This window comes from Orbicella faveolata, unplaced genomic scaffold (genome assembly GCF_042242905.1).
Source record: "Orbicella faveolata isolate gen_17 unplaced genomic scaffold, um_ofav_v1 contig_12, whole genome shotgun sequence".
Lineage (NCBI taxonomy): Eukaryota > Metazoa > Cnidaria > Anthozoa > Scleractinia > Merulinidae > Orbicella > Orbicella faveolata.
The window spans coordinates 28,539,399-28,550,731 of NW_028301539.1; the positions used below are offsets into that span (position 1 = coordinate 28,539,399).

General features: G+C 40.1%; 3 protein-coding genes across 6 annotated transcripts in view; all 3 read left to right on the plus strand.

Moving 5' to 3' along the window:
* The window catches only part of LOC110058345 (uncharacterized), a 46,718-nt gene extending 44,286 nt beyond the window's left edge, over nucleotides 1-2,432 (plus strand). For all 4 annotated transcript variants that reach the window (XM_089283171.1, XM_089283173.1, XM_089283170.1 and 1 more), the window contains one exon: nucleotides 706-2,432. In XM_089283171.1, coding sequence (XP_089139297.1) covers nucleotides 706-1,325 — 620 coding nt within the window. In that variant the 3' untranslated portion in view covers nucleotides 1,326-2,432. The remainder of the gene's footprint in view (nucleotides 1-705) is intronic.
* Nucleotides 2,433-3,471: 1,039 nt separating this feature from the next.
* LOC110058376 (kelch-like protein 24) lies at nucleotides 3,472-6,026 on the plus strand. Its single transcript, XM_020765028.2, has 3 exons — nucleotides 3,472-3,721; nucleotides 4,644-4,916; nucleotides 5,145-6,026. The coding sequence occupies exons 1-3, from the start codon at nucleotides 3,658-3,660 to the stop codon at nucleotides 5,723-5,725; spliced, it is 918 nt and encodes a 305-aa protein (XP_020620687.2). The 5' UTR covers nucleotides 3,472-3,657; the 3' UTR covers nucleotides 5,726-6,026.
* A 3,602-nt stretch (nucleotides 6,027-9,628) lies between these two features.
* On the plus strand, nucleotides 9,629-10,605 carry LOC110058658 (uncharacterized). The gene has a single exon (XM_089279517.1). It carries the CDS (start codon nucleotides 9,629-9,631, stop codon nucleotides 10,268-10,270), a length of 642 nt encoding a protein of 213 aa, XP_089135643.1. The 3' UTR covers nucleotides 10,271-10,605.
* The last annotated feature ends 728 nt before the right edge of the window (nucleotides 10,606-11,333 follow it).

Sequence of the window (11,333 nt, forward strand, 5' to 3'; positions counted from 1 at the left end):
ATTTCCCATGGCCTCGTGCTGAGGTCTAATGTGTTAGGCTGAATTTTAATGTGTCGAAGTTGGTCTATTTTGACCCGAAAGCCTCGGATCTATGATAGATTATCGATATATCGAACGTGGCCCTATTTGCGAGAAAGTCGCTCGGGCTGTCCACGCATTGCGCGAGTAACATCCTCGAACGAACTGGGTACTATGTCAAAAAATAACTTATGAGGGATTACCTTGGGTAGAAGGCCTATATAGCGGATTCACTCTCTTACCTTGATAATATCTCGTTGCTGTACGTCGTTGTTGCCTCAATGCAACTTGTGGTCAATTTAGCCCTATGTTTTTGATTGGACAAGGTTTACTCCATGACCTAATTACCCAGGTAATCCCCTCAAATCAATTTCTAGATCACACCCAGTTTCGAAACTTGAAAAAAGCCAATCCTGTGAGGTGAATTTTGCTCGCTTTGACAGCTCCGGGGCCGCTTTTATCCCCATTTTCATTTTCTAGGAAACAATCCGCTCAACCGTGGGGTAACACAATCTGCCGGAGAACTGGATACCATCTCTTAAAGTAGCACAGTACCTTAGGCCTTATGGGGAATTAGCTCTACCCTTCGTATATAAGATACAGCTTATCAGTATTGCTTCCTTGAGTGATTCAGTTAATTGTTCAAGTGTTTATTACAATCCTCTTTTCTCTTTTTTATTAACTCAGTGGAAAACGTGGAGCATCTTCTCAAGTTAAGCGACGAGTACCAGGTAAAAGGCATTTTTGAGCAGTGCGTCAAGTTCCTCGAGCATCAGCCAAAAACAGAAAGAAATGTAATGAAGATTATGAAACTTGTAAGCTTGTACAAGCTTGGCAGTGTGTTTGAGGGCTGCTACACCACGATAAGGGAAATGAAACGTCAGTCCATTTTAGAAGCTACCCAGCAGGAAGCTCTTGACCAGGAGACCTTGCAAAATATCATGTCGCAAAGACTTGAACGGTTAGAAACGTTTCTTGACCGGTTGTATCCTCAATTTATTGGGGTTGTGGGATTCTGTATGTCGCTCTTTTATAAATCAGACAACCTGAAAAAAGGGGTGACTTGGTGTCCTTTCCACTTTACCAACTGTAAATCACACTCGGGCGATATTGATAAACACCTCAGGGAATGTTCAGTTTGTAAGCAAATGTTGATTACAATGATTGGAACAGCTAAGGAATTGGGCTTTCAGGGCTTCGGTCCATCACGTAAGCGTGAGTTTCCTTATCATTATGGTGGCAATTTATATTTTGACGAAGCTATGTCATCTTTGATACAGGATTTCTCTAAGTTGATAAAAAATTAATTGCCACAAGTTTCAGCTAGTAAGTGGAATCACTTCTGGAAAGGTTCTTGATGTCTTGAACAATTTAAAACGCTTTTATCTTATACGGGTTAGAAGTAGGAGAACGCTACTAGAAGTGTTGATGGCCAAACGTCAAATTAATTTGTTGAGTAAAGTCTGTGCGAGGTCGTAACACACAATTTTAGTAAGCACACCATGGACGAAAAATCGAAACGAAAAAAAAAAATGGACGAAAAAAAAACAACAACAACATTATGCAAAGTAAAACAGGCTAGCGTTATCTTTGAGGGCAATAACCGAATGCTGCTGTCATTATAGTGTACTGCAGAAGGATTGTAGATGTAAAAGCTCCGCTTTCAATCGAAAGTAGCTTGTCTGAAAGATTAGCCTAGTAGAGGGTCTTCAATTTTTAAGGTATAGCCGGTTTACGGGTGCGTTGCACAAGACCAATTTTAGGAAAGTGTTCAAACCACTATCGAGGGATGTCTATGAATGAGGTGTAACTGATAGCTGAGAATTGGTTGCCGGATTTTAACTGTTAGCTGACAAATAGTGCGTTTTTAAGATTATAGCGGACCCGAAATCTGCGAAATTTATCGATAACAGAGAAGTGGGCTGGTATTTTAATGACGCCGAGGATCTCCGAACTCTTAAGCCACGGCCAAACGATCGCAACATGTCAACGCAACATATCGCAACATTGTTGGGCGCAACATGTTGCGCGCGTTTGGCCCCCCTATAATTGCGACGTGTTGTGACATGTTGCGGCATGTTGGGTGTTGTTGGCTCACATTTGACAATGGTCAAATTTTTCATGCAACATTTGTGGATGTTGCGTGACGTTGTAGTCGTTTGGCCAGGCTCGTGCAACAATGTCGCGCCCGGGTATGCGCACTAGTTCGATTTTCAATACCCAACATGTAGCAACACATCGCAACAGGTAGCCAAACGCATGCAACGTGTTTCGCCCAACGATGTTGCGATGTGTTGCGTTCAAATGTTGCGATCGTTTGGCCGGAGCTTGCAAATGCTGGGCCAACAATGTTGGGCTGGGCCGGGCTTTAATTGAAAACCAAGAGACGATTTTTAAGCTTATAGAACCAAAAATGACGTGGAATTAACTAGCGCATAAGTTAAGTGCAAATAAAGCCTGTTTCATTATTAGAGTGGCCCAATTTTGGTGGCACAAAAAGAATACTTGTGCACGTTTCTTTAGAATTGTCTACGTTTTTTATATAAGAGTAGACATTTTGTGATGTATTTGTGGCTTTGTAAAAGGGGACCGCAAAATAGAGATAAAGGAAATATACATGTAGGTAGAATTTTTGGTTTATTCGCAAAATATTGAGTAAACAGGTTAGACAAGAAAATAAAGAAAACATGAAAAAAATTCTGTTGCGACTGTACTCTGAATTCTTAAGGATGACGGTAGAGTAAGGGTAAAGTTTGAAATTTCAGCAACCTTGACCCGAAAAGAGATTAGACTGTGAACAATCAGGTGGTATCCCAGGGATGGTATCAAGGGAAGATCAAGTACGGGGCCCACTGGTAGTTCAAACGGTGAGACAGCTTTCAGTTGAGCTGGGCAGTCACTGAACGGTGTGCGTGAAGATTTTAATCCTCAGGTGTTTTGATTGGCTACTTGAAAATAAAGAAATCTTTAACGGAAGTCAAATTGTTCGCGCGGATTGGTGGCGCGAAAAATGTAAAACAGCTTGACCAGCCGTGTTTATGGAGGACCATTCAAGAACAGCTGCAGCTGACCTGCAAATCGTTTAGCTTCACGGTCTGATCTGGCATCAAGGCATTTAAGAGCGAAACAACCAAAATAAACGATTCAATTGCTCCATGTCAGGAGTCAAAAACAAAGGGCAATAACTGAAAAATCAATGAATGCCAAAGCCTGTTGGTGAAAAAAATTGGACTGACGAAAACATTCTCCAAATTGATACCATTGAAGGTCTGATACAAAGATTCCTCGAGTCTTGCCTTGACGGCCGCCATTGACAGTCCCTTACAGTATATAGAAACATTACGATTGCATACATGAAGACCGAAAGTCCGAGAATTCTTCTGTTTCTAGAGTTCTTCGTTTCTCGTGCCAAGGTCGCGTCGGCTAAGAGAAGCGAAAAGGGCTATGGGGACGAGAAGGGGCGTGATCTAGGTTTTCTAGTCTCCAGTCTCCCAATGAAAGGCGCGGATCCTGCTCCTTGTGTCACGCGATCAAAGGAAATTTTTGTCCGTGCTCCAGTGGTGAAGGAAACACAGAATACATACTAAAATACCTTTTCGCTTTGTGACAGTACATTTTTATACAATAGCTTATACAGAGATGGCATCTAACAGCACCATCGAGGACACAAGCTTTATAGAAAAGGGAAGCCAAAACGAAACTGGTCAGGGGCACCCAACGGATCGTTTCGGTAAATTATCTGTTCGGAAGGCTTTTAATCCCCTCTGATTTTCTTGAGAGAATTGGCACCTCGAACTTTCGTGACATGAGAAATTTAATGTCTGTTGTTTTCGGACTGTTAAAAATGTCGTTTTGAGTACCGAAAAAAGGTCAGCTATCATTTTCGGAAAGGCGATAAGACCTAAGGTTTTCGGGAAATGGACAAAAAAGCCCTAATAAATTCGAGAATACTCAAGTTCCCCTAGAATATCCGAACAGATAAAATTTTTTTAGTGCAACCTAAAATTAACCTACAGAGCTTTAAAAGTACTCCAGATAGCCTAAAACAGCATCTAACAGCATTAGAGAGAAAACGGTCGTTGGGTGCCCCTGACTGGCGAGTTAACGATTCGCATACTGCTGCATATGAATACTTAAAGAACAGGCAAAATGCTGTAGGAACACTGACCTCAAGATCGGTTATGCTTCACCATTTCAGACAAGCAAATGCATAAATATTGAATCTAAGGTTTGTTCCGCAAATAAAAACAAAAGTGTATGTCATTTGGCTCCACGGTTTGTTCGCAATATGCACCATTTAATATGCGTTCATGCAAGTAGAGTATGCAAATTTAAATTCTTGGTCACGAAAACCTACTTCCTCTTTCTGTTATGTTGATATTTACATATTTATATATTAGATGATTTTCCGAACTTAGCATTCCATGTAAAAAGAAACCTTGCATACGCTCTAGAGACTCAGACTTTGAAGAATCAGTGCAGTATTCATGCGTTTTCATCCCTAATTAATTTTTTTCCTTTGTTTTCTTTTTAAAATAACAAAAGAAGAGAATAAATTAGGGATAACTGAAACGCATGCAGAATCTTCCATTTGGCTTATTTTACCAACCCCTTTCCGTCTGTAGGAGGAGACCAATCAGAAAAGAAGGTGAAGCATTGCTTTTCTGAACCCTGGGAAGATAGTGACGTAATTCTTGTGGTGAAGAATGAGAAGTTTCATGTTCATCGTCTGATACTGAGTATGAACTCTCCAGTGTTCAAGGCTATGTTCAAATCACAATTTAAAGAAGCCACAACCAACGAGATTCCACTGCCTGAGAAAAATGCCAGTGGTGTTCTGGACTTTCTGAAGATAATTTACGGCTTCCAATACATCCAAGAGAGAGTGGAAATTACAAGTAAGTATTTTTGCAACATAATTAAAGCTAACGTACATGGCAAATGTTTCCGCTGGAAAGGAATTATCTTACGGTCATATAAAATCTTTGGACTGTCTAGCTTGCTTCGAAGCGAGATGTTTAGGAAAGTCTTTCACAGTAACATCGCAATTTGCCTGGCGCCATTTATCTCTGAAAAGTAAATTTGGGCTTTTGTCTAATTTAGACCTTTCCTTTCAATGTTTTTAGTGGAAAATGTGGAAGATCTTCTACAATTAAGTCACGAGTATCAGGTAAAACAACTCATATTCGACCCTTGTGTGAAGTTTCTCGAGGACCAACCTAAAACAAAAGAAAACGTCATGAAGATTCTGGCGCTGGCAAAATTGTACAACCTGGAGAGGGTACATCAGGGCTGCATCGACCTGCTCAAGAATATGAGACTTGAGTCCCTTTCAGAAACTGTTCATTTGCAAGATCTCGACAAGGAACAGACACAATATTACCTGACACAAAGGATTGAACGATTAGAGACGATTCTTGACGAGGTGTATCCCCAGTTTTTCGGGTTAGTGGTGACTCTGATACCCCTGATACACAGAGATAGTAACTACAAAGTGAAATTGTGCGAAACGCACGTCGACGGCTACTGTAGAGCATTTCATCGACCAGTTTCCTATTTACAAATCAGAGACTGTCCAGAATGTAAAAGCATGTTGAGCGGTCAAATGGTTCATCGAACCCGCTCTCGTGTCACAGATGACGACGACGATCATTTCGATTCTAACCTGTTCTCTGTTATGCAAGATTTCTCCAAGCTGAAGAACTAGTAATGAAAAACTGTCCAGTAAAGAACTACTAGCTCTGAGTATTCGAGCTCACTCCTATTTTTTACTCAAGCTCCGGTTATTAAGTGATAAAATAGAATTTTCTCCATAATAGAGAACTATACCTGAGTGTAATCAGCTATGAGCTTAGGAGTATTCATATTAAGGTCAGTAGATTTCAAACAGTTTTACTCATAAATTCATAAGATGCGGCGGTCTCATTTCTAAAGAAACTAAATAAGTTAAGCAGTGACGACAATGCTCAAAGACCAGTAGAAAAATTGTATTCTCTGGATTTTGCTTATGGTGTAGTTTGATTTATTGCCACCGCAGGATTTTGGCACAGAGGCGTGCTAGAAGTCTCTTGCCCAAAAACTATCGTCGACGGTGTTGATAAAGGATAGCGTTATACATGGTATGGTATACAAACTCGATCGGCAACTAAACCTCAAGAAAGCATTACTGATTTAGTTTCACTTCAGCCTAGAAGTGCAGCCCAAATCATCACGTAACTTTCTTTTTATTGCACGTTCACTCGACTGCTAACAGAGTTTCAACATATCGCTGTTTCAACAACCTTTTCCTCGACATATCGCTGTCCGTTTGTATCTTTTCCAAATTCCAGTCCAGGCCAATTTAAGTACTAAAATCTGCTCTGATTTCTCAGAATTGGTAGGAAACTAGAAAAATTGTTCAGAATGCAAAAAGTTGCTCGAAACAAAAAAAGCTACTCGAAATACAAGAAGTTTCCAAAAAGTTGCCGGGCAACTTGTGGAAAGCCCTATCGAGTGTTCGAGTCCCAGATCGGACCAACACTCAGGGTTAAAATAACTGAGAAGAATGTGCTGCTTTTGTTATTACAGCAAATGGTTAGACGTTCAAGTCTTCTCGGATAAAGACTAGCAAACCGTAGGCCCCGTCTCCTACATCTTCAGTGTTACATGGTTAGCAGGGAACGTTAAAGAAGCCACACACGCATCGCAAAGAGTAGGGCGCATAGATCCCGGTGCTTTACAAATAGGTTTTTGTCGATTGCGCTAACATAATTTTTAGCATAATTCAGCAAGCTTTTTATCTAAATTTAGCACTACTAGCATAATCTGGCTTTTCTGACCTTCACGAAATGACGTGATTTCGTTTTGAATATTCTTCTTTTTACTTGTTCTGTTTCTAAAACTTCTGTTACTGTTGTCTCCGGGGCCCCATGACGTCAGTGTGATGTTTCTAGGTCTTAGGCGCCGCGCGTAACGCATACGGTACGTAGTGTGCTAACTGAGCTCTAAGATCTCAGATGACGTCCTCGTTGTCGATCTGAGCACTCCCCAAGTTCCAGTTCAGATGGTTCAGCAGATTACAATGAGATACAGAGAGCTTCAATTTCTTGGAAGAGTTTATTGAAAACGTCTTTAAGAGCGAATTGAACCAACTCACACCCCACACCGAAAGTACAAGGGAGCGGGGGATAGAGCCCCTCCCGGCCTTCCCTGGGTTTTCCTTTTGTTAAGGCAGAGAAATTAATTTACATAAATTAGATAGCCTCGAGCTTGCTATACAATGTGATATATTTACCATCTTTATTAATTATGACGTCTCATGACGTCATTTGACCCGCCATCTTGGATCCGCCATCTTGGATTTCACTATTTTCTTAAAAAGTTTAGAAATAAAGAAACAAGAGAAAAATTAAAACAAAATCAAGACAGGATGCTTAGAAATGTAGAAAACGGCGGTTCCAAACGGCATTATTCCTATTCGTTTCATCAAGTGAATTGTCAGAAAGAACGAAGTATAAAGCTTCGCATCATGATGGCGGTTGACATGAAACGTTGAATTCACCTATGTAACTAGTTACGAAATGTTACATTTTGTGACGTCTTACATGACCCAAAAGAAAAAATGTAAATAAACTCTCGAGAGTGCGCAGTGCCGATTGGAAATCATCTTTTAACAGAGAAAACGAAACAGGTAAAAATTATAAACATCATGCGTTGGCCATGGGAGTGAGCTAGTGTGCCACCCGGATGAAAGGGCTTTCAAATATGCTGGGGCTTCGGGTGAATTGTCTTCTAGGCGAAACGACCGCACACAAGAACTTGCTCCCTTATTTCTTAGACATGTCTGAAATTTTAGTTGGCCTCAGTACATATTTCCGTACCAATGTATCTCCTGATGAACAATAAGCTTAGTTATTAAAAACTGATTCCGTACAAATGTACCATTTTGCAGAAAGGTTTATTCACGTTTCAAAGTGTGGGTTGCAGAAGGTGTGAGTACCTTGGTGAAGATCGTAACTGTGTTACTGAAGTTCAAACGAGCTCCAGCAGGATGGCCGAAGGCAACCTGACCGAAGAACCTGAAGGTAACTTGTAGTTGGGTATTTTTCTCTCAGACCCTTTGAGTGGCTGCAAGAATAGGAGAGATTATCATTTATATTTTGCCCCATTGTTATACGACCTTACACCGAGAAGGCATGATGCTGGAAAGGTCTTTGCTCTGAACACTTTAAGAGTTTGTAAAACTGTTTAGTTCTGTGGATTTCATGTTGAAGAAGATATTCTGATGAGTAGCAGAATCTATCCAACCTTTATATTAGTCCACCTTTTAACCCTCGTAGCTCAACAAATTAACAGTACTGCAAGTACTGTTAATTATTATTAGTTATTATTATTATTATTATTATTATTATTATTATTATTATTATTATTTAACGTACAGAGAAAAGCTATGTCCGTGTGCAGGCTGATTTCACAGAGGACAATCCATTTTCCCAGCCCTGGGAAGACAGGGACTTAACTCTTGTTGTGGAAGGACAAAGGTTTCATGTTCATCGTCTGATATTGACTTTAAACTCACCTGTATTCAAAGCTATGCTGACATCTAATTTTAAAGAAGCAACGATTGGTGAGATTACACTACCCGAGAAGAATGCAAATGAAATATTAGGTTTTGTCAAACAGTTGCATGTACACAAGAGAGTGGAGATCACAAGCAAGTTCCACAGACTTGCACATCACTCTGATTTAAGGTAACTCGCAACTCCTATTCTTCCCACACTACATTAATTTTTTGGGTGCGACAGATTGCATAGACCTGCACAAGATTGTACCATGAGATATTTCAGGTGAAACGGATGTAGAGATGCAATATATCAGAAAAATTTGCGCTGCTTATTTTAGAGACTTTATTGAGGAAACTATACCGACACAAAGATAAGCCAGATCAATGCATGCATAGTAAGGTTTTTCAAAGCGCGAGGAGTGTAGCGAGGTCTTCGTTCTGATTGTTCCGACAGGGGGCAGAATATTTCCATCTTGCTCGCGGTCAATGAAGTCGTAGTTGCGCAGACGTTTAAATAGCAAAAGTCACTATATGTTGCTCTCTCACCGTTTTTCGCTGAAAGGAACTCGGACTGAGCAGGCCAACAAATAACCTATCTCTCTATTTACTGCTTTATAATCGAGTGCATCCTTGTGTACTTGTTGTTTGCCACAAATAACTAATAAAGCGGAGAAAAGTGACAAAATTTTAAAATTTTTGTAAAAATGGTGCAGACGTCGCAACAAATACGCAGTTTACAAGACGCAGAAGAATCCAAAATATCAAGTGAACTATCTGCAGGAGTCAACAGTCTTCAAACCGGCTTAACATATCTAGTCGATCAATATTTTGATTTTGCTTTCAAACAAGTTTCCAGCTCTTTATTCACTTTTATCATGAATAGCCTTCCAAAGCCAATGCCCCGTATCAAACAAATACATCACAGAAAAACGTATTTGCCCGATGCGCTCGATATAAAAGTAAACACGTAGCCACGTGTACACACTGTGCACCTTTTATTAGTTGGCATTGATTAACGGTAATTACTTAACATTTTGAGTGTGACGTTCTTTTCAGAGGTAGTCCGCTATGGATTATTTTTCAATGAATAATGTGGAACACTTGCTGAAACTCGCTGACGAGTACCAAGCAAAGGGAGTCCTTGACCTGTGTGCCCGTTGTCTCAAGAATGAACCTAAAACAGAGTCCAATGCCATGAAGATTCTTCTTCTCGCTCAGCAATACGGTCTCTCAAGTATAGGCGAAGATTGCCGTAATTTACTGGCGGGAATAAAGTTGGACAGACTTGAAAAGTATGAACAATTACCATTGCTTAACAACGATAACCTCCTAGGCATTCTCCTTCCAAGAATGATATGTTCAGAAGAATTTATCAAGGACCTCAGTCCTCAAGTTGCAAGAATTGTGGCTTGCACCACATGGTTGTGGAGCGAAGCCAAGAAGCCTATGGCTTGGTGCCCGACCCACCTTCCCAATGGGAAAACAAAAGTATGCATAAGAAATTGCTTGCGATCGTGCTCTGCCTACAAACACGTAATTCATTGCTTGGCTTTTAACACCGTTGATGCTGCTAATGACTTCAGATCCAGAGGTTATTACCGGAGTTCTGAGAGCTACACTCCTTCCTGTTCTTACACTACCCGCAACGGCGATCACTTTGACAGTAACCTTTTGAAAGTTTTGGAAAAGTTGTTTGATTTAGCTGATTAGACCGGTACCGTTGGATGAAAGAGGTTCCTCAAGTATTGCGTGAATTTACCTGGGTCGACCTTGGTAGGTCCTAAAGGTTTTTAACTGACGCGCCGTGAGAAAACTTGTGGAACCAGTGTAACATGAATTGAAAATCGGCGAAAAGAAATTTTAATTCAAAATTCTTGTTGTCCTGTTCATTATCTATTCACGAGTTTATTGAAAGATAACTTAACTGACTGGATTCTGCTCCTAGTGCTTAATAAGAACAATCGTGTAAGAAAGTAGACGTTAAAAACGGCATTGCTGTTGGGCCAATGTTGGGTTAAATAAAAAATTCTTAATGTTTTGTTCATTATATATTTACGAGCTCATTGAAACTTAACTGATTGAATTCTGTTCCTAGTGCTTAAAAAGAACAATCGTGTACCAAAGTAGACTTTCAGAACTGCATCGTTGTTGGGTTTTGTATTTAGAAATTCTTCCGATTAAAACAAATAATAACGTCAAATCAAGAAGCGAATCGGCATCGGGCCATTTCTGTAGTATCAAGCAAGTAGAAGTATTCCTACTCGCTCCCTGGTGACATGATAGTACCCCGCAGGGCTTAATACCCCTAGTTCTCATTTATACACTTGGTCAGTAGGGAGAAGCATTGTTCGACTTAAGTAAGCCACGAAAAAACTTAAAAACTGCTCAATTGCTAAAGAAATGGAAAATCATGATGACCTGTTGCCAGTCAAACAGAGAACGGTTAGCCAATGAAAAACATATTGTAAATTACCATTTTACTTTACTGTATATTACACTATATCCAGTATCTAAGAGAAATAGGCCGACCCCCAAGCATTTTCGGTGTGGAGAGAAATAAGAAGTTCAAATGACTCGCCCTCGGGTTCATCATCATGAAAAACGCTGTTCAAAGTTCGAAAATAACGTTGCTCAAAATTTGATAAACCATAACTGATAATGAAAAAGATGTTATTCACCAGCAGTATTGTGTACGTTGTTTAGTTCACCGGCATGTATGTCCGTTTATCCTAGCTTCCATCATTGGCCACAACATTTTGTGATAATGGTGAGA

Coding starts and splice junctions, on each gene's coding strand:
- LOC110058376 (XM_020765028.2), top strand. CDS start 3,658: ATGGCATCTAACAGCACCATCGAGGACACAAGCTTTATAGAAAAGGGA. Junction 3,722..4,643: donor GGGAAGCCAAAACGAAACTG/GTCAGGGGCACC, acceptor TTCCGTCTGTAG/GAGGAGACCAATCAGAAAAG. Junction 4,917..5,144: donor AGAGAGAGTGGAAATTACAA/GTAAGTATTTTT, acceptor CAATGTTTTTAG/TGGAAAATGTGGAAGATCTT.
- LOC110058658 (XM_089279517.1), top strand. CDS start 9,629: ATGGATTATTTTTCAATGAATAATGTGGAACACTTGCTGAAACTCGCT.